Source organism: Pongo pygmaeus, chromosome 7 (genome assembly GCF_028885625.2).
Source record: "Pongo pygmaeus isolate AG05252 chromosome 7, NHGRI_mPonPyg2-v2.0_pri, whole genome shotgun sequence".
In the NCBI taxonomy this organism is placed as follows: domain Eukaryota; kingdom Metazoa; phylum Chordata; class Mammalia; order Primates; family Hominidae; genus Pongo; species Pongo pygmaeus.
In genome coordinates, this window is record NC_072380.2 from 157,797,591 (window position 1) to 157,817,816 (window position 20,226).

At 51.4% G+C, this 20,226-nt stretch overlaps 2 protein-coding genes across 14 annotated transcripts; both read right to left on the reverse strand.

Moving 5' to 3' along the window:
- Positions 1–1,070: 1,070 nt before the first annotated feature.
- On the reverse strand, positions 1,071–17,296 carry ZNF34 (zinc finger protein 34). 13 transcript variants are annotated; one of them, XM_054499386.2, is made up of 7 exons: positions 14,963–17,296; positions 12,986–13,135; positions 8,309–8,357; positions 6,421–6,507; positions 6,017–6,143; positions 5,435–5,554; positions 1,071–2,562 (listed from the first exon to the last, which is right to left on the reverse strand). In XM_054499386.2, the coding sequence occupies exons 3-7, from the start codon at positions 8,315–8,317 to the stop codon at positions 1,223–1,225; spliced, it is 1,683 nt and encodes a 560-aa protein (XP_054355361.1). In that variant the 5' UTR covers positions 8,318–8,357; positions 12,986–13,135; positions 14,963–17,296; the 3' UTR covers positions 1,071–1,222. The 13 variants fall into 13 exon arrangements, with proteins under 13 accessions (XP_054355361.1, XP_054355357.1, XP_063525338.1 ...); XM_054499382.2 differs by having other exon boundaries at positions 12,977–13,135; XM_063669268.1 differs by having other exon boundaries at positions 8,305–8,357; positions 14,963–15,881.
- Positions 17,297–17,426: 130 nt separating this feature from the next.
- On the reverse strand, positions 17,427–19,793 carry RPL8 (ribosomal protein L8). The gene is made up of 5 exons (XM_054499398.2): positions 19,656–19,793; positions 19,432–19,573; positions 18,926–19,144; positions 18,013–18,128; positions 17,427–17,620 (listed from the first exon to the last, which is right to left on the reverse strand). Exons 1-5 carry the CDS (start codon positions 19,791–19,793, stop codon positions 17,462–17,464), a joined length of 774 nt encoding a protein of 257 aa, XP_054355373.1. The 3' UTR covers positions 17,427–17,461.
- Between the last annotated feature and the right edge of the window lie 433 nt (positions 19,794–20,226).

Consider the following 20,226-nt stretch of genomic DNA (forward strand, 5'->3'; position numbering starts at 1 on the left):
AGGGTGAAGTTGCAGAGCCAAGATCATGCCATTGCACTCCAGCCTGGGTGAGTAAGACCCGGTCTCAAAAAAAAAAAAAAAAAAAAAAAAAAAAGTAATGGAGTTCTGAAACAGGAAACAACACAGAGAAACCTTGAAAACATTATGCTGAATGAACTAAGCCAGACATAGAAAGAAACACAGATTACATGATTCCACACATATTTATGTTCCTAGAATAGGCAAATTCAAAGAGACAGAAAATAGAATTGAGGTTACCAGCAGCGGGGAGAAGGGGGAAATGAAGAGTTATTATTTAATAGGTACAGGGTTTCTGTTTGGAGTAATAAAACAGTTATGGAAATACACAGTGGTGATGGTTACACAACACCATAAATGTACTTAATGCCACTGAATTGTACACTTAAAAATGGTTAAAATTGTAAATTTAATGTTATTTCACCACAGTACAAAAGGCAACTTCAACTCTATTGACATAAAAAGTATGAATGATATGTTTGTTTCATTTATTTTTGGAGACAGTGTCTCGCTCTGTCACCCAGGCTGGAGTACAGTGGCACAGTCTTGGCTCACTGCAACCTCCGCCTCCCAGGTTCAAGCAATGCTCCTGCCTCAGGCTCCCGAGTAGCTGGGATTACAGGCACCCACCACCACACCTGGCTAATTTTTGTATTTTTAGTAGAGACGGGGTTTCACCATGTTGGCCAGGCTGGTCTCAAACTCCTGACCTCAAGTGATCCACCCACCTTGGCCTCTCAAAATGCTGGGATTACAGGCGTGAGCCACCACACCTGGACGATGTTTTTAAATTTACAATATGTAAAAATGTTAAAATATATGGTGTTATCTTCAGTGTGAATTTTCTGATATTGAGGAAATAGCAAAAGTGAAGATCCTAGGTGCTGCAATGACAAGCATTACAGTATTTTCTTTTTAAAATGCTCTCCAGTATGTCTCAAAGAAAATATTCCTAAATCAGCAGCAATGAATTTTCTAAGTGGGAGAGATTACAGAAGCTTCTTTTTTGCTCACTTTTCTCTCTCAATTTCTCTAAAATGAACATGCACTGCTTTTGATTTAAGAAAAGAGGTTTGTTTAATGAGAAATGTCCTTTCACTTTGTGAAAACATTGTGTGGATAATAAGTGAAGGGCAGAGTCAGGTGCCGGGTGCGCATGCAGGAAGTGCTCAGCTGGACTCTGCCCTCAGACACTGCTCCACTGTTACATGGAGAAGTCCTCCCGGAGGTGAATCCGCTGATGCTGACACATGTTGGAACTGTGCCGGAAAGCCTTCCCACACTCACTGCACTTGTAGGGCTTCTCCCCGGTGTGGATCCTCCGGTGCTGAATCAAGTAAGTGCTCTGGCTGAAGGCTTTCTTGCAATCACTGCATTTGTAGGGTTTCTCTCCGTGGTGCAACCTCTGGTGGTGAATGAGTCTGGAACTGTTGTGGAAGGCCTTCCCACACTCGCTGCACTTGTAGGGCTTTTCTCCTGTGTGGATTCTCTGATGTTGGATGAGGTGTGTGCTCTGGCTGAAAACTTTGCCACAGTCATTGCATTCATAGGGCTTCTCTCCAGTGTGGCTTCTCTGATGTTCCACAAGTTTGGTTTTTTGAATGAAAGCTTTCTCACATTCATTACATTTATAGGGTTTCTCTCCAGTGTGAATTCTCTGATGTTGGATAAGGTTAGAACTTTGGGTAAAGCCTTTGCCACATTCCTTGCACTCAAATGGCTTCTCTCCAGTGTGAGTCCGACGATGTCGGATAAGGATTGAGCCATCACTGAAGGCTTTCCCACAGTCATTACATTTATAGGGCTTCTCTCCAGTGTGGATTCTCTGGTGATAAATCAGGGAAGAGTAGGCGCTGAAGTGTTTCCCACACTCCCCACACTTGTAGGGTTTCTCCCCAGTGTGAATCCTCTGGTGCTTCATGAGGTTGGGCCTCCGGGTGAATGTCTTCCCACACTCGTCACACCGGTAGGGAATCTCTCCTGAGTGCATCCTTCGGTGATTGATGAACTCGCAGCTCTGGCTGAAGGCTTTCCCACACTCATCACATTTGTAGGGCTTCTCTTCAGTGTGAAGCCGCTGATGCTTGACAAGGTTGGCACTGTACCTGAATGTTTTCCCACAGTAACTGCAATAATGCAATTTTTTCCCAGTAGGAATTCTCTGACCTTCTTTAACAACTAAGTTTGCACTGAGGATTTCCCCAGAGTCACGAACTGTATTTGTTTTTTTTGACCTGTGTACACGCTTATGGTTGTTGAGATATGATCTCTGTTCAAAACTTTGCTCACATATATCACATTTGTGAAGTCTCTGATCAGGAACAGGTCTTGACAGCAACCTGAGGCTTCCCCCAGACTCCCCGCTGCTCTCCCCGTTGGTCAGTGTGACTGCCCTGGGGCCTCTCTGCTCCACTAGCTTTTCCAGGCTCCCCTCTGACTTCCTGATGTGGTCACAGGCTTCTACTGGCTCAGATCCCTGGGGATCTTCCTCACCAAATGTCTCCCGTGAAGTCAACTCCTTGTACTCAGTTCTAGTCCCAAGAGCTGAAACAAAAAACAGAACATCTAAGGGTCACCTGCTCTGATTCTGGAAGGCAGGCATGAGATGCTGCTGGCCACCTGTGGGGTACCAATCTGATCATCTCCAAAGTCCCAACAGCCTTGCAAAGATGAGAGCCTGGTGCTCAGGGGCTTACGCAGCTCACCTGGGGCCGCAGTCATACAGCCCTTCTAACATTCACTCCTTCCTTCCTTGATTTGACACTCACACAACAAACTTCTCCTGGGTGGCCACTCCCCAAGAATGGAGAGTGACAAGTACCCAAGTGGGGTCCTGCTACATGGCCGCTCAGAGACTGATACCAGCAGCCACACTCAGGATTGATTAGTCCTGGCCCCTACTTGCCAGCTGAGTCACCTGAGGCAACAACTCGCCTACCTTTCTGAGCCTTGGTTTCTCCATCTGGGACCACATGGCACTATCATGAGAACAAAACAGAGTAATACAACAGACTGACCATGAAGCACTCAGCCCGGTGCCCAGCACAGTGAGTTCCAGGTGCAAGCACCTCATGACTGCCACTTTCATTACTGCTCCCTTCCTAGTCCTAAGGGGTCTATCCTTCCACCCCTTGCCTGCTCTGCACTGCACATGAAGAGGTGCTGAACACCAACACCTGCCAAGATGTACAGCAGACGGTGCTCACACACTACTACAGGAGCCTGTGCTGGAGCTGCTGCTTTGGAGGACGGCTTGGCAACCATATCTAAAGCTGATCTATGAACATGCTGACTCAGTGACTCTGCTCCCAGGTACACACACGCCAGAAATGTATTCCGGCCACCAGAGAGATACATGCACAAGAGCGTCCACAGCAGTTCCTGTACAACCCCAAACCTGGAAAACTGAATGTCCTCCACAAGTAGAAGGGAACGTAAGTTGTGGTGTGTTCATACAATAGAACAATGGCAACCAAACAGACCACACTGCTGCTCCATGAAACACAAGCAGCTCTCACAGTGTTCAGCAAAAGATGCCTGGTGTGAGTCTACACAGAAAAATCCAAAGGAGGAAGCAGCCTCTTGTGACAGGAGTCAGAAAGAAGACCCCTGTGGGGAGCAGTGGGAAATGGCAGAGGAGAGCCAGGGAGCTCCTGGGGAGCTGAAACAGTCTGTATTTTAATCTGAAAGATGATTTTTCATAAAAATTCACTGAGTTGTAAACTTAGGGTTTGTCCTATTTCTATAGATATTTACATTCAAATAAGCAAATTTACAAAATAAGAAGTCCTTTGAGCCAGCAGTTCCTTCCTAGAACATCATCAGACGCATGCAAAAAGGTGACCATCAGAGCTATCCAATCTTTTGGCCTGCACTTGCACTGAAGACATGACTGAGACTCATGCGCACAGAAATGGAAACATATTCCGTGTCTGCACAGCAGAACACACTATCATTTCTGTTAAGAAGCAGTGTCAGCCAAGCACAGTGGCTCACGCCTGTAATCCCAGCACTTTGGGAGGCCAAGGCAGGCGGATCACAAGGTCAGGAGCTTGAGACCAGTCTGGCCAATATGGTGTAACCCCGTCTCTACTAAAAATACAAAAATTAGCCAGGCATGGTGGCGTGCACCTGTAGTCCCAGCTACTCGGGAGGCTGAGGCAGAAGAATTGCTTGAACCCGGGAGGCAGAGGTTGCAGTGAGCCGAGATCACACCACTGCTCTCCAGCCTGGGCAACAGAGCAAGACTCTGTCTCAAAAAAAAAAAAAGAGTGGCTCACACCTGCAATCCCAGCACTTTGGGAGGCCAAGGTGGGAGGATCGCTTGAGCCCAGGGGTTCGAGACCAGCCTGGGCAACACAGTGAACCCCTGTCACTACTAAAAACACAAAAATTAGCCAGGCATGGTGGCAGGCACCTATAGTCCCAGCTACTCAGGAGGCTGAGGCAGAATCGCTTGAAACCAGGAGGTGGAGGTTGCAGTGAACTGAGATTGCGCCACTGCACTCCAGCCTGGGTGACAGAGCGAGACCTCTGTCTCAAAAAATCAAAAAAGAAGCAACAGCGTCTGGGCCAGGTGCAGTGGCAGTGGCTCACACCTTAACTCCAGAACTTTGGAAGGCCAAGGTGAGAGGATCGCTTGAGCCCAGGAGTCCGAGACCAGCCTGGGCAACATAGTGAAACCTCGTCTCTGTAAAAAAATCAAAAAATTACTGTGAGTGGCACATGGCATGCCTGTGGTCCCAGCTACTCAGGAGGCTGAGATGGGAGGATCGCTTGAGTGCAGAAGGTCAAGGCTGCAGTGAGCCATGATCATACCACTGCACTCCAGCCTGGGTGATAGAGGGCGACCCTGTCTCAAAAAAAAAAAAAAAAAAAAAGCAGTGTCGGTACGTAACAGTGGAAAGGCCAGTGCTAGAAAAGGAATAGCAGAAATATACTACAACACAACCACGTCTGGGTAGTGAGATTCAGGGTGATGTGTAGTCTCTCACTTTTCCGCAGTGTATTAATTTAGAAGAGAGGGGAATTAAATGATAGCTCCATCACTAGGCCCTCATTGTCTGGCATCAGCTCTGGAGGGCAGGGTTCTGTGGGGTTCCGCAGACCCTCACCTCCCCTTACAGCACCCCTGCTCTGCACCTACTCACTCCCCTCTACACAGGACCTTGCCTGGAATGTCCATTCCTATTTTCCACAGAAATGCTGCCCTGGAGAGATTCTGCTCAATAATCTCCCCACCAAGGTGCCCAGACTGAGAGGGGTCACCTCGGCTTCAACAAAGGCTACTGTGAGGCCTCCTGTGCTAGCCCCGATGCATCTTGCCCACAAACTCCTGATTCATTAACCAGACACCCTGGACCCCAACAAATGCTCGTTCGGTGACTTGAGTTGGGGAGCAGATACCCTCACGCACCTGGGCTGTTGACTCTCAGGTGCTCTTTCCCAGAGGTGCCCTGAACATCCAGGACCCAGGGCTCATCCCCTCGCTCCAACTGCGAGATCACTCCAGGCTTGGGGCCTGCAGGTCCTACTCCTGGGAAGGAGACAGGGACTGGGGTTGGTACCAAGGACACAGGGCAGCACCTAGTGCTGTCTCACCCTGGGGCTGCAGAGTAAGGGAGGCACAGGCAGAGGGGGTGATGGAAGCCTGGACACCCTCTGGAGGGCACTGAGATTGGGCTGGGGCAGTCCTGAGCATAAGGGAATGAGAGCTCAGGGGTTCCCTCCACTAGGAGGTATGCAACTCCGCCCCCCTGGTGTCCCCCGCCCTACCAGGGAGGGGTCTGCCTGGGACCTGGAGCGAGAGGGAAGGGAAGGGCTGACTCAGGAAGGTCCCAGCACTACCCTTCCCCTCATCTTCTCAGATCAGGTGCCTGCCTGGGATAAAGGTCATCACCTACCTCTGTGCCCAGGGGGTGAGGCCCCCAGCCCAGCCTCTGCTGAGCCCTTAGCCCCCAGGGCTGTTCCCAGAGCTGAGTTCTGGTGAGGGCCTTACCCAGTGAGACTAGGTTCCCGTAGGTCTCCAGCATCACATCCCTGTAGAGGCCCCTCTGAGCAGGACCCAGGCGGCCCCATTCCTCCTGGGAGAGGTACACAGCCACGTCCTCGAAGGTCACCTCGGCCTGGAATGACAGGGACTGCTGCAGCCCAGGTGTGGTCCAGAGTGGGCTGGTAGTGGGCTGGTAGAGGCAGCAGAAGCATGCTAAAGGCAGCAGCACAGTGGGTGGCCTGACCCATCTGCCACCGAGCCAGCTAATATATCCCAAGGGATGGCTGCATGGGGGTCTCAGGGCCACCCCTACCATCATGTCAGCACCCCAAACCAGAGACACCTGGCAGTGTTTGCCAAGGAAAGCCCTGGGTAAAAACTTCACTCCTCCCAGGAGGACAGACACTCACCTGGGGTGGGGCAGACAGGAACAAGGCCGCCATTGCCTGAGGGTTGGGCTTTCTGAGGGCAGTGAGCAGGAGCTGGTCACTGAGGTGCTGAGGGAAGAGAACACAACAAGTGGAGGCCCAGTCTGGCCCCTTCTTCCACAGCTTAGGCTACTTGGTGCTGCCATAAACAGCCCTGCCTGCCTCACTGGTCCACCCCCGCCCATCCCAATGGGGGTACTGCTAGTTGGCCTCCCGGGCATAGACTCCGCTCTTTGCCTGGGGCTGCCCTCTCCAGCTCCACCTCTTTTTCTTCTTCTTTTTTTTTTTTTTAATGACACGACAGGGTTTCTCTTAGTTGCCCAGGCTAGAGGACAGTGGCATGATCTCGGCTCACTGCAGCCTCGACCTCCTGAGCTCAAGCTATTCTCTCACCTCAGCCTCCTGAGTAGCTAGGACTACAGGCACGCACCACCACTGTTGGTGGAAGAGCTGAGGCAGGACTAGCTTGTCTGCCATAATGTAAAAGAGTCTTGGAACATGTCCTGGGTCCAGGGTCCAAACCCCCTCGTGGCCTTTGGAACACCAAGCTCTGTGCCAAAGGGTGGAAGGCTGCCCTGCCGCACCATAATCTAACCCAAGGCATAAAACCCCTCGTGGCTTGGATGGAATCCAGGGCTCAAGGCATAAAACCCCTCGTGGCTTGGATGGAATCCAGGGCTCAGGGCACAAAACCCCTCGTGGCTTGCATGGAATCCAGGGCTCAGGGCACAAAACCCCTCGCAGCTTGGATGGAATCCAGGGCTCAGGGCACAAAACCCCTTGTGGCTTGGATGGAATCCAGGGCTCAGGGCATAAAACCCCTCGTGGCCTCTGGAATGTGCACAGACTTGTTGGTTCCTTGCTTCTTGCTCTCCTAGGCTCGTAAACATGTTCTCCATTATCTCAGGTAGCAGAGCATAGTACATATGTGTCAAAGAAAATGCTAAACCATCACAGCTACGCTTGATGCACCGCTACCTTTCTATCTCCATGTCCTCATGTCCTCACCTGTCTACCCTCACGTCCGCATGTCCTCACCACCTGCTTCTTTGTTCGATCATCAATAAATAGTGTGGGCTCCCAGAGCTCGGGGCCTTCACAGCCTCCATACTAGCATTGGCCCCCTGGACCCACCTTAAGTACTCTTAACCTGTCTTTTCTCATTCCTTTGACTCCGCCGGACTTCATAGCCCCCACGGCCTGGTGTTGGGTCTGATCACCCCAACAATCACACCTGGTTAATTTTTATATTTTTTTGTACAGATGGGGTTTCGCCCAGGCTGGTCTTGAACTCTTGAGCTCAAGCAATCCTCTTGCCTCGGCCTCCCAAAGTGCTGGGATTAAAGGAGTGCACCAAAGTGCCCAGCCTCCAGTCACCTCTATTGCCTGCTGCCATTGGGCCGTCTATCCCCCTCCCTGCTCTGGCATGCTAAGCTGTCTCATTCAGGAGGAAAACGACAATACTCATTCACTTTACATGGAAGAATGAAGACAAAATGTTAAGGGCTAAGGAAGAAAAAAAATTAAAAATGATAGAAGGGGCCAAGCTCGGTGGCTCACACCTGTAATCCTAGTGCTTTGGGAGGCTGAGGCGGGAGGATGGCTTGAGCCCAGGAATTTGAGACAAGCTTGGGCAATGTAGGGAGACCTTAATGCTACCAAAAAAAAAAAAAAAAAAAAAAAAAATTAACTGGCTGTGATGGCACACACCTGTAGTCCCAGCTACTTGGGAGGCTGAGGTGGGAGGATCACCTGGGCCCAGGAAGTAGAGGCTGCAGTGAGCTGTGATCGCACCACTGCACTCCAGCCTGGGCAACAAAGCAAAACCCTGTCTCAAAATAAATAAATAAAATAAGATTGACTCACCTACCAGAAGCATGAGACTCTCGGATTAGATACATGTGATGCAACTATTTGGCCTAAAATAAAATAACACAGAAAGGCTAAGTGTTAGTAAATATTAGATCAAACCTAGTTAAAATGAAGCTGTGGTAGCTATATAACTTTTCTGTATCTTTAAAGCTTTTTATTTAAGTATATTTTTATTATAAAAGTTGACAAATCGTGAGTACACAGTTCAGTGGACCATGACAAATTGCACAAGCCCATGAAAGAACAGAACTGGCCGGGCCCAGTGGCTCACGCCTGCAATCCCAGCTCTTTGGGAGGCCGAGGTGGGTGGATCACCTGAGGTCAGGAGTTCGAGATCAGCCTGGCCAACATGGTGAAACCCTGTCTCTACTAAAAATACAAAAATTAGCCGGGAGTGGTGGCACATGCTTGTAATCCCAGCTACTCAGGAGGCTGAGGCAGGAGAATCGCTTGAGCCTGGGAGGCAGAGGTTGCGGTTAGCCGAGATTGTGCCACTGCACTCCAGACTGGCCAACAGAGTGAGACTCTGTCTCAAAATAAATAAATAAATAAAATAAAAATAAAACACTGCATATTACTAAAAGCCCACCAAAAAGCTGTAATAATTACAAACAGGTATGGATCTACCAAAGAGGAACTGGTAAATCCTCCTCTGGAGTGAGATTTTTTTTTTTTTCTTAGATGGAGTCTCACTCTGTCGCCCAGGCTAGAGCACAGTGGCACGATCTCGGCTCACTGCAAGCTCCGCCTCCCAGGTTCACACCATTCTCCTGCCTCAGCCTCCTGAGTAGCTGGGACCACAGGTGCGTTTAATTTTTTTTGTATTTTTAGTAGAGATGGGGTTTCACCGTGCTGGCCAGGATGGTCTTGATCTCCTGACCTTGTGATCTGCCCGCCTTGGCCTCCCAAAGTGCTGGGACTACAGGCGGGAGCCACCGCGACCAGTCAAGATTTTTAACATACTTCCCTCAGAAACAAGTGGGTCAAGTAAACAATCTCATGCTTAAAACATAGAGAACACACATTGTTTTCAACATACTGAATATTACCAAAAAAAAAAAGCAACAGAGAAAGTTTCAACAAATCCCAAAGGAATATATCATTTGGCAAAACAATTTCTATCCATATTGTTGTTATATTAGAAATATATGAAAAGTTACCCTCTCTCCAGAAAAATATAGAAATGGAAACTAAAGTGGAAATAGAACCAAGCCTACCTAAAGAAAATTGTGCATCCTTAATAGACTCATTTTAACAGGAAAGACTGAAATAAATAAGTATTCAGCAAGAAATCAAATGCAGGCTGTGGCTCATGCCTATAATCCCAGCACTTTGGGAGGCCAAGGCGGGTGGATCACTTGAGGTCAGGAGTTCGAGACCAGCCTGGCCAACATGGTGAAACCCCATCTCTCCTAAAAAATACACAACTTGGGGCTGGGCGCAGTGGCTCACGCCTGTAATCCCAGCACTTTGGGAGGCTGAGATGGGCGGATCACGAGGTCAAGAGATCAAGACCATCCTGGCCAACTTGGTGAAACCCTGTCTCTATTAAAAATATAAAAATTAGCTGGGCATGGTGGTGGGCACCTGTAATCCCAGCTACTCGGGAGGCTGAGGCAGGAGAATCACTGGAAACTGGGAGGCAGAGGTTGCAGTGAGCCGAGATCACACCACTGCACTCCAGCCTGGCCACAGAGTGAGACTCCGACTCAAAAACAAAACAAAACAAAACAAAACAAAACAAAACTTAGCCGGGCATGGTGGCGTGAACCTGTAATCCCAGTAACTTGGGAGGCTGGGGCAGGAGGATCACTTGAATTCGGGAGGTGGAGGTTGCAGTGAGTTGAGCTTACATCACTGCACATTCCAGTCTGGGTGACAGAGTGAGACTCTGTCCAAAAACAAAAAACAAAAGAAAAGAAATCAGATGCAGAATAAGAAAGTAAGTCAAGGAGGGCCGGGCGCAGTGGCTCACGCCTGTAATCCCAGCACTTTGGGAGGCCAGGGCAGGTGGCTCTCTTGAGCCCAGGAGTTCAAGACCAGCCTGTGCAACATGGCAAAACCCCTCTCTACAAAAAAATACAAAAATTAGCCAGGCATGGTAGCATGTGCTTGTAGTCCCAGCTACTTGGGAGGCTGAGGTGGGAGGATCACTTGAGCCCAGGAGGCAGAAGCTGCAGTGAGTCAAGATTGTACCACTGCACTCCAGCTGGAGTGACAGAGACAGAGCCAGAGCCTATCTCAAAAAAAAAAAAAAGAAAAAAAAGAAAATAGATGGAAAAGTAGGAAAGGAAATGTTATCAAGAACAAAAAAGGAAGGAGTGTATATTTAGGGCAATTTGAATCTATGCTCCCAGGTTAAAAAAAAAACCATTTTAAATAGATTAAAAAAAAAAAAAGAGCAAAAGGCCAGGTGTGGTTGGCTCATGCCTGTCATCTCCATACTTTGGGAGGCCAAGGCGGGAAGATCGCTTGAGCCCAGGAGCTCAAGCTCAGCCTGGGCAATATAGTGAGTCCCTGTCTCTACAAAAAATGAAAAAAATTAGCATAGCACAGCTTGGTGGCACATGTCTGTAGTCCCAGCTACTTGGGAGGCTGAGGTGGGAGGATCACTTGACCCCGGGAAGCATAGCAGTGGTTCTCAGAGTGTGGCTCAGGGACCCTGGGGTTCCATGCATTCAAGTTTGTGTTCACAACACTAAGAGGACACATTAGAAGCACTTGTAGTAGATTCAGCGACAAGAGAGGGACGTTCCCTCTCCCTGCTGCTATTCAACATCCTAGCCAATGCAGTAAGTCACAGAAAAAAGAAATATAAGCTACAAGGATCAGAAGAAAAAAGACAAAATCATCATTCTTTGAGAATGATAAAAATAATCTACATAGAAAAATCCAAGAGTTATCAATCCAGTGTTGGAATGACAGGAGTTCAACAGCATTGCCATATACAAAGTCAATAGAGAATAATTAATACCACTCCTATTTGTTAGCAATCAGCAACCGAAAACTGACCATTCACAATAGCTACAAAAACTATACAGTACATTGTCTTAAAAAAACATATGCATGTAATGGACAACATTATAAAACTTTACTGAAGTACCTTGGAAAGGTCTATGGAGAAACAGACAATGTTTCTAAATAGGAGGGCTCAATAACATAAAGATATCAACTATCCCCAAGTTACATTTATTTTGTGCAATTATAATAAACATTTCAACAGGACATGATATCTGACCAAAATGACTCCAAATATCACATGAAATAGTAACGATCTAAGATTAGCCAAGGCAGTGTGGCCAGGCGCAGTGGCTCACGCCTATAATCCCAGCACTTCGGGAGGCCAAGGCGGGCGGATCATGAGGTCAGATCGAGACCATCCTGGCTAACACGGTGAAACCCCATCTCTACTAAAAATACAAAAAATTAGCCGGGCGTGGTGGCAGGCACCTATAGTCCCAGCTACTCGGGAGGCTGAGGCAGGAGAATGGCGTGAACCCGGGAAGCGGAGGTTACAGTGAGCCGAGATCACACCACTGCACTCCATCGGTGACAGAGCGAGACTACATCTCCAAAAAAAAAAAAAAAAAAAAAAAGATTAGCTAAGGCAATACCAAAAAAACAACCAAAGGAGGCAAGGGTGTGCCCTACTAGATATCGAAATGGAAGACATCTATGCATATGTTAATATACCTGCAATATTAATGGCAATGAAGAAGGACAATAAATGGTATTGGCACAACTGGTTTTCCATTGGAAAATAAAATTAGTTCCCTGACTTCTGTGGTACACAAATATATTTCAGGCAGGTTGAAGACCTAAATGTTAAAAAAAAAAAAAGGTCGGGTACAGTGACTCAAGCCTGTAATCCCAGCACTTTGGGAGGCCGAGGTGAGTGGATCACAAGGTCACAGGAGTTCAAGACCAGCCTAGCCAAGATGGTGAAACACTGTCTCTACTAAAAATACAAAAATTAGCTGGGCGTGGTGGCAGGCGCCTGCAATCCCAGCTACTCAGGAGGCTGAGGTAGGAGAATCGCTTGAATCCGGGAGGCGGAGGTTGCAGTGAGCCAAGATCACACCACTGCACTCCAGCCTGGGTGACAGAGCAAGACTCTGTCTCAAAAAAATAAATAAAAATAAAAATAAATAAACGATAAAAGCCTATAAAGAAAAAGATTGTTTGATTCCATCAAAAAGGAAAAAAGGCCAGGCATGGTGGCTCACACCTGTAATCTTAGTGCTTTGGGAGGCTGAGGTGGGCAGATTGCTTGAGCTCAGGAGTAGGAAACCAGCCTGGGTAACATGGTGAAACCCCAGCTCTACAAAAATTGGCCGATATGGTGGTGTGAGCCTGTGGCTCCAGGCAAAACCTCAGGTGGCTGAGGTAGAAGGATCGTTTGAGAATGGGAGATGGAGGCTGCAGTGAGCCAAGATTGTGTCACTGCACTCCAGCCTGAGCAAGACCCTGTCAAAAAAAAAAAAAAAAGAAAAAGAAAAAGGATTCTGTACAAGACACCACAAAATTAAAAGGCAAGCAGACAAGCTGCAGAGTGAAAGACGATATTTGCAGATGTGTAACAAAGTATAAATATACAGAATATATTTAAAAATTTTTTTAATTAGAAAAATGTCACAATTTTTAATAAATGAACACAGGATATGACCTGGCAAACCTTGTAGTCCCAGCTACTCAGAAGGCTGAGGCAGGAGGATCACTTGAACCTAGGAGTTCTGGGCTGTAGTGTTGCTGTGCCAATTGGGTGTCCCCATTAAGTTCGGCATCAATATGGTGACATCCGGGGAGCAGGAGACCATCATGTTACCTAAGGAGGGGTGAACCAGCTCAGGTGGGAAACAGGGCAGGTCAAAACTCCCGTGCTGATCGTTAGTGGGATCACGCCTGTGAGTGGCCACTGCACTCTAGCCTGGGCAACATAGTGAGACCCCCATCTCTAATTTTTTAATTAAAAAAAAAAAGTAAAGTAAAACAGGACTCTCCCCACAGATTGGGGAAATATAAAATACTTCATAATACCAAATGTTGAGGACACTGTAAACTGGTAGTTACTCTAGAAATATGTCTGGCCCTACCTGGTAGAACTGAAACCCTGCAAAACTCTCAGTGGGGAAACCCAACTCAAAGTATGTACTCTATGGAGACTCTTGCTAATGCACACAAGAAGAAACACAAGAATGTTACCATGTGCCTGTGTAGAAGAAGAAAAAACTTCAGCGTCCATCAGCAAAGTCACAGTGGTGGAAAGTAACGTCAAGGAGACAGAGCACAGTTATAAGGCTGAGAAAAACTGTCAGGTATAGAATATCCACAGTATAATACATACGTAGTTTTTTTTTTTTTTTTTTTTTGAGACGGAGTCTTGCTCCATCGTCCAGGCTGGAGAGCAGTGGCGGGATCTCGGCTCACTGCAAGCTCCGCCTCCCGAATTCAGGCCATTCTCCTGCCTCAGCCTCCCGAGTAGCTGGGACTACAGTCACCCGCCACCACGCCCGGCTAATTTTTTTGTATTTTTTAGTAGAGACGGGGTTTCCCTGTGTTAGCCAGGATGGTCTCGATCTCCGGACCTCGTGATCCCCCCGCCTTGGCCTCCCAAAGTGCTGGGATTGCAGGCATGAGCCACCGTGCTCCGCCATACATATGTAGATTTTTAAGAGACAAAAACAGTATTAGGTTTGTAGAGATATAAGAAAACGAGGCCGGGTGCAGTGGCTCACGCCTGTATTCCCAGCAGTTTGGGAGGCTGGGGCGGGCAGATACTTGAGGTCAGGAGTTCGAGACCAGCCTGGCCAACATGGTTAAACCCCATCTCTACTAAAAATACAAAAATTAGCTGGGCTTGGTGGCGGGCGCCTGTAATCCCAGCTACTCGGGAGGCTGAGACAGGAGAATCCCTTGAACCCGGGAGGCGGAAGGTGCATTGAGCCGAGACCGCGCCACTGCACTCCAGCCTGGGCGACAGAGCGAGACTCCGTCTCAGAAAAAGAGAGAGAGAAAGGAAAGAAGGAAGAGAAGAGAAAAGAAAAGAAAAAAGAAAAGAAAGAAAACATAAAGAAGAGAAACAAAAATCTGGCTGCCTGGCTGCAGGGAGAAAAGCCTTGGAGCGCCAGAAGCGAGGAGGGTGGGGCGGAGGGAAGGCACAAGCAGAGGGAGGAGCACTGGCGGAGCGCGGACGCTAAAGGCAGGAGGGGCGGCATTCGCAGAGGGCTGGGAGGACCGCTAGACGCACGAGCCCCGCCGCTGAAAAGCTGACAGGAGAGGGGCGTGGGAGGGAGCCGGGATGGGAGGCCTCGGGCCGCTGGGACCAAGGGGTCTGGAGCGCACCGGGACGCAGAAGCCGCTCTGTGCGGCAGGAGTCCAGGGGGCCCCGCGTGGGGCAAGGAAGTTGTGAGGGGCTCGAGAGCTGAAGGAGCCCCGTGAGGAGCGACCCCAGGGCTGGCAGAGAGCGGCGAGGCGCAGTCCGTACTCGGGGCCTTGTCCGGGGGTCCATGGAACAGGAAGTGCCGCTGATGGTGGGACGGACCCAGGCCAGCAGCACCGCGAGAGGACCGGGCACAGGGGCAGCGCGCAGGGGAGGGCCTGCGCCGGGAGGGTCTGCGCCCCGCGCGCCCGCCCCCGCCGGGCTCACACTCACCTCAGCGCCGCCGAGCAGCACGGCAGCCCAACCTCGCCCGTTCGGCCCTCCCGCCCCGCCAATCGGAACCGATCCGGAAGTGACGTCAGCCGACTGTCTGGGTCCGAGGCGCCGTCCGGGCCGCTCTGGGACGCTAGGAAGCCGCGTGTCGGCTGCCCACCTCCCTGGCTCGCAGTAAGGCTCCGGGGACCCGCGAATGGCAAAGCCATAAAGCGGGAATGCTGCCACCGGGTGGCAGTCCGAAGCCACGGCCCAGAGGCCTCAGAACTGGGGCGATGGTCAGAGTCGAAAACTATCAGTCTTTCCCTTTTTCTGAGAAATTCTCTCCCTAATGATCCACGAAAGGCGCCGCAAGCAAGAAAGAACTAGGCCCTTTCCTTTACAAAGAAACTGGAACCGCACCCTTCCTTAGGGCCAAGAGAGGATGCTTACTGGCCAAAGAAGCCTGTCTTGGGTTTAACCTATTGCCCCTCATCCCTAACTCCTGTAAATGGGGCCCAGTGTCCACTCTGGAGAAAGGGTTTTTCGGGTGCCTGAGCTGCTTCTGGAGCAAACTTTCCCTCATGGCCGGCCCATCGGCCAAGCCCTGCGTCCACTTTGCCCAGAAGGGAGGAGAAAAAGTGACCGCTTATGGCCAAGCTAAGCATCTAGTGCTTTCCCAAAACCCTCTTTCCAGATGCCCCTCCGTCCTTCAGGAGGAAACACCGCCCTCCTGGATTCTTTCTCGACAAGTCACCTGGGACCGGCCCTGCGAATGACGGGATCAAAACCAGGTCCCGTAGTTACTGGCGGCGGGGCGGGGCTGGAGTGGAAGGACCTCATGAAGCCAGGGGCTTGAGACCAGCCTGGCAATAGCGAGAGCCTGTCTAAAATAAACAGGCCCTGCTGGGTCACTTCCTAGGTGTGGTTGGCGCCCAAAGACAGGTGGGGCCATACCAGCAGGATCAGGAAAGCAAGATCAAGAAATGGGGGGTAAGGTTCTCTAGAGACAGCGTGGACCACGACAGCCAGGAGCCACCACACAGCCAGTTAGGACTTGTCATCCCGGAGTGACCACGGAAGCCTAAGGTGACTATTCTCACCTGCCAGGCACTCTCCAACCAAGTCTATAGGGAGAGCACCATGCCTCATCCTGCCTGCTGCAGTTCCACAGGAGTGTTGTTACGGGCAGTGATCTGCAGCTGCTGCATTCACTGGTGGAACTTCCTCGTGTGAAAGTGCTGATAGGATGCTGTCCTGGGATCTCCTCACTGGGTCATGGTTAAGGGACAAGATGCCACGGCTATGGCCAAACAGGAAGCCCCTCCACTCTGCCTTGTGACAGAAACCAGCTTACTTGCCCTCCCATTGCAGAGGGGGGGTTCCCCAACACTTCCAACCTGATTCCACTCAGAATCACCACTCTCAGCCTTGTCACTACCAAAGCTAGAGAGAAGGAAAGTATCAGCCCCTGCCAGCAGGGAAAGGCCATGTGCTTTAAGGTAATCAATGCAGCTTTGGGGGCTGTTCCTGGTTAGTTTCTCTGCCCCAGGGAAGAGGGGGGGCTACATGCCCTGTGAAGCTGTGGAGTTCCAGGACTCAAGGAGCAGACCAACCCACTGCTGGTGCCAGCTCCAGTCCAGTGTAGGGCTCTAGGTGGGTGGGATTCCCCATACACACACTGCATGCATTCATCCCTTTGTTCAGCAATCCCAGCAGTGACCTGGGACCCCACACTCAATCACCACCCTCAACCTCACCTGTCACTATCAGGCTAGAAAATGAGGAAAGGCATGAGGCTCCACCCACCACTCACAGGAAAAAGCACCCAGAACCCTCCAGTCAGTGACCATCCCCGCCATGGCAGGGTGGGAATGCATGCAGAAACACAATGGTAAAAGCCAGCCTAGGAATGGCTTCCTGGCTGTAGACAGGGTGCCTGTCCCACGTTCCTCCAGGGCCCATCCCAAGTTCCCAGTGCAAGGCAGTCACCTGCAAGCCAGGTATCCCTGGCAATGACTTAAACACACTGACATCAGCAGGGCTGTACCCAGTATGGAGGGGAAGGGTGTAGCCCAAAGACCCTGGGCAAAGGACCGCCTCAGGTGCTGAGCAAGTTAGCAGGGAGCTGGCAGAGTGAGGGTATGGTCCAGAACACCAGGCTCACGATTGCGTCCTATTCTGTTTCCTGATATGTAAAATGAGTGTTCACATCCAAGCACTGCAGGCCATGGGACTGAGTCACCCACCTAAGTGTCAGGTCCTGGATGCCACATTCTTGGTCCCCTCTGTGGGGAAGCAAGCGTCTTGCCCAGGGTACCTGCACCTCGTTTCTAGTTGTGAACTTTCCCTTCAAGCTTCTACCACTCATTGGTGGTCTACTTCAGTAGTCTACCTTCCTCCCAGTACCAACCAGGGGGATCCCACAGAAATCCTCCCAGCAGGGACCCCTCCCTTTGAAACCATGGGGGTGGGCACAGCCTGGTGGCATAAACACAAACTTTATTGAGGCCCTCAGCACTAGTTCTCTTTCTCCTGCACAGTCTTGGTTCCCCGGAGACGTCCAGTCCGGCGGGCAGCAATGAGACCCACTTTGCGGCCAGCAGGGGCATCTCTGCGGATGGTGGAGGGCTTGCCGATGTGCTGGTGGTTGCCACCTCCAAAAGGATGCTCCACAGGCTGCAGGCAGAGGAAGATGGCTTTACAAACCTCTTCCCCACCACCCCCCGCCCCTGGCCTCGGGGTCCCACCCGTTAGGGGCCCGATTCCGCGAAGCCCCTCTCCACAGCATGTGCCTCTAGACAACCCCAGTCGGGCTGACTCTTTCCAGCTCAGGCCCCCACTGCCCCTCCCAGCCTCCGTTTCTTGCGGAGAAACGGTGAACGAGGGTGAGCCCACCTCCTTCAGGAGTGCTGGAGCAGGATCAACAGTCCTGTGACTACAAACCACCACCTGCTGCTCCTCCCACCGCAAACCCCCTCCTGCAGGGACACCTGTGGATGGGACTTGTCTACCCAACCGTGTGGCCACTGTACCTTGAATACCCGAGTCTGCATTTCTGGGTTACTTACATTCATGGCCACACCCCGCACTCGTGGCCAGCAGTTTCTCTTTGCCTTATATTTGTGGTACGCCCGGCCAGCCTTCAAGATGGGTTTGTCAATTCGGCCACCTCCAGCCACCACACCTGTAAGGGAGATCAGGTACCTCAGGGAACCCCCAGTTGGTCAGAGCACCCCTACCTCCTCTCAATCTCCTGTCACGCACCTTCACAATACTGCATCCAACTACCTAGCAAAAAGCTCACTTGCCTCCACCCTAGGGAGCCCCTTGCACCCTGTGAGCTGACATCCAGTTTCCTCAATCCACAATGGGCAGGCAAGCCAAGGCCCTCACCTCCATCACATAGAATGCTGGCTGAGCTCCAAGTGCAGGGAAGCACCCCCCTCACCACGTGTGAGACATCAGGCAGGTCACTCAACCTGACATAGGATACTTGATTCAGCCTGCCAATCTCAGCTTTGCTTATTCCAGGAACACAACCTCAGAGCCTCCCCCGTGCGAGGCTGAGTTCGTCACAAGGATTCCAAGATGTTCCCAAACAGCACAGTGAGTTAACCTAGACTCAAATCCTTTTTCACTCACTCACTAGGTGTCTTTGAGAAAGTCACAATCTCTCCCTGCCTTCTCTGAAAAGGCTGTTAACCAACTGTATGCAAGTACAGCAATCAGGAAGCCCACGGTAGAATTCAAGTCCCTGGTGACTTAATCCCAATCTCGTTTAACGCCACAACAGCAGTAAAGCAGGTACTGTTGTGCCCGTTTTACAGTGGTGACAACTGAGACTACAGGATGAGCTCAAACTTACAAAACCCAAGTTTTAGAACAGGTAATCGAATTCCAGGGACCAAGTCTAGCCACTGGCTGTCCACCGGCGCTCACAGCCTGTTCACCCTCAGCATTCAACTGCTGCCTGATACTCACCAACCACAGCTCTGTTGGCTGAGGAGATAACCTTCTTGGAGCCGGAGGGCAGCTTCACACGGGTCTTCTTGGTCTCAGGGTTGTGGGAGATAACGGTGGCATAGTTCCCTGATGCCCGGGCCAGCTTGCCACGGTCTCCAGGCTTCTCCTCCAGGCAGCACACGATTGTACCCTCAGGCATGGTGCCCACAGGGAGCACATTGCCAATGTTGAGCTGGGCTGCAAGGGGAAGCAGCATCAGGCCGTCAGCACAGTAAGAGGCAATGCGAACCCCCTCGCTCTAGGCAGCCCGCGAAGTTGCGAGCACAGCATTCAACATCCAGTCTCCCCGGTACAGCTCTCTCAGCACCCACCGGTGCCCACCGTGGCCACTGGTCTGGGCAAGCGGATGTCCCCACCTGAAGCTTCTGCCTGCGAGGTTCCCGTATCGGCTTAGAACGTTAACTCCTCCGGCAACACCCAGACCCCTCCCCACCCCGACCTTCCTTCCCCGCCGCGATGCTAACCCTTCTTGCCGCAATACACAAACTGGCCCGTGTGAATGCCCTCGGCGGCAATGAACAGCTCCGTCCGCTTCTTAAACCGGTACGGATCCCGGAAGACCACCTTGGCGAGGGGAGCGCCGCGGCCCGGGTCGTGGATGATGTCCTGTGGGCAGAGGCGGCGTGAGTGCGGCGTTCCGGCCGGGCGTCCCGTCCCCTCCCGCCCCGCCCTGGTCAGCGTTCCACACCTTGACGATGCCCTTGATGTAGCCGTGCCGCTCAGCGAAATCCACGGCACGCAGGCGCGCAGCGCCCTTACGGTGCTTCACGTGCGCGCGGAACACAGACCCGGCGCCCTTCCTCTGTCCACGGATCACACGGCCCATGGCGACGGGTCCTGGGGGCGACTCACGATTAGCGCGGCCGGACGGCCCGAGTACCCCCGCCAGCCCGGCTTTCCGGGACCCCGCCCCCGAGGCCGCCGCGCCCACCACCCCCTACCCTCTCCGCGGGCGCCCGCACCGGCATCCTCTCCCGAGGGCCGGCCCGGGTCTCAGCGCGCCTCAGGGAGGAGGATGGCGGCGGATACTGCCCATGCCGCAGGGCCGCAACCATAACCTACCTGTTCCCCAGCGCGGCCGAAAGAGGAAACGCGAAGTTCGCGAGCCGCCTTATCTTCCGGGGCGGGACCCAGGGCCCCGACACCTTCCGGGCGCGCCACCGCCAGCCCAGCGCGGTGCACGCCGGGGCTTGTAGTCACCAGCGGCATCCGGCCCCGCCTACTTCTCCGCCTCCGGGGCCCCCGCGCAGGCGCACCGG

Excerpts from the sequence above, each read along its gene's own strand:
- ZNF34 (XM_054499388.2), bottom strand. Across the intron at positions 5,555-6,016 it reads CGGGAACCTAGTCTCACTGG|GAGTAGGACCTGCAGGCCCC; the intron begins GTAAGGCCCTCA and ends TCTCCTTCCCAG. Across the intron at positions 2,563-5,434 it reads CCTGAGAGTCAACAGCCCAG|CTCTTGGGACTAGAACTGAG; the intron begins GTGCGTGAGGGT and ends TTTTTGTTTCAG.
- RPL8 (XM_054499398.2), bottom strand. The coding sequence starts at position 19,793 with ATGGGCCGTGTGATCCGTGGACAGAGGAAGGGCGCCGGGTCTGTGTTC. Across the intron at positions 18,129-18,925 it reads AGCCAACAGAGCTGTGGTTG|GTGTGGTGGCTGGAGGTGGC; the intron begins GTGAGTATCAGG and ends TCTCCCTTACAG. Across the intron at positions 17,621-18,012 it reads TGCGGGGTGTGGCCATGAAT|CCTGTGGAGCATCCTTTTGG; the intron begins GTAAGTAACCCA and ends CTCTGCCTGCAG.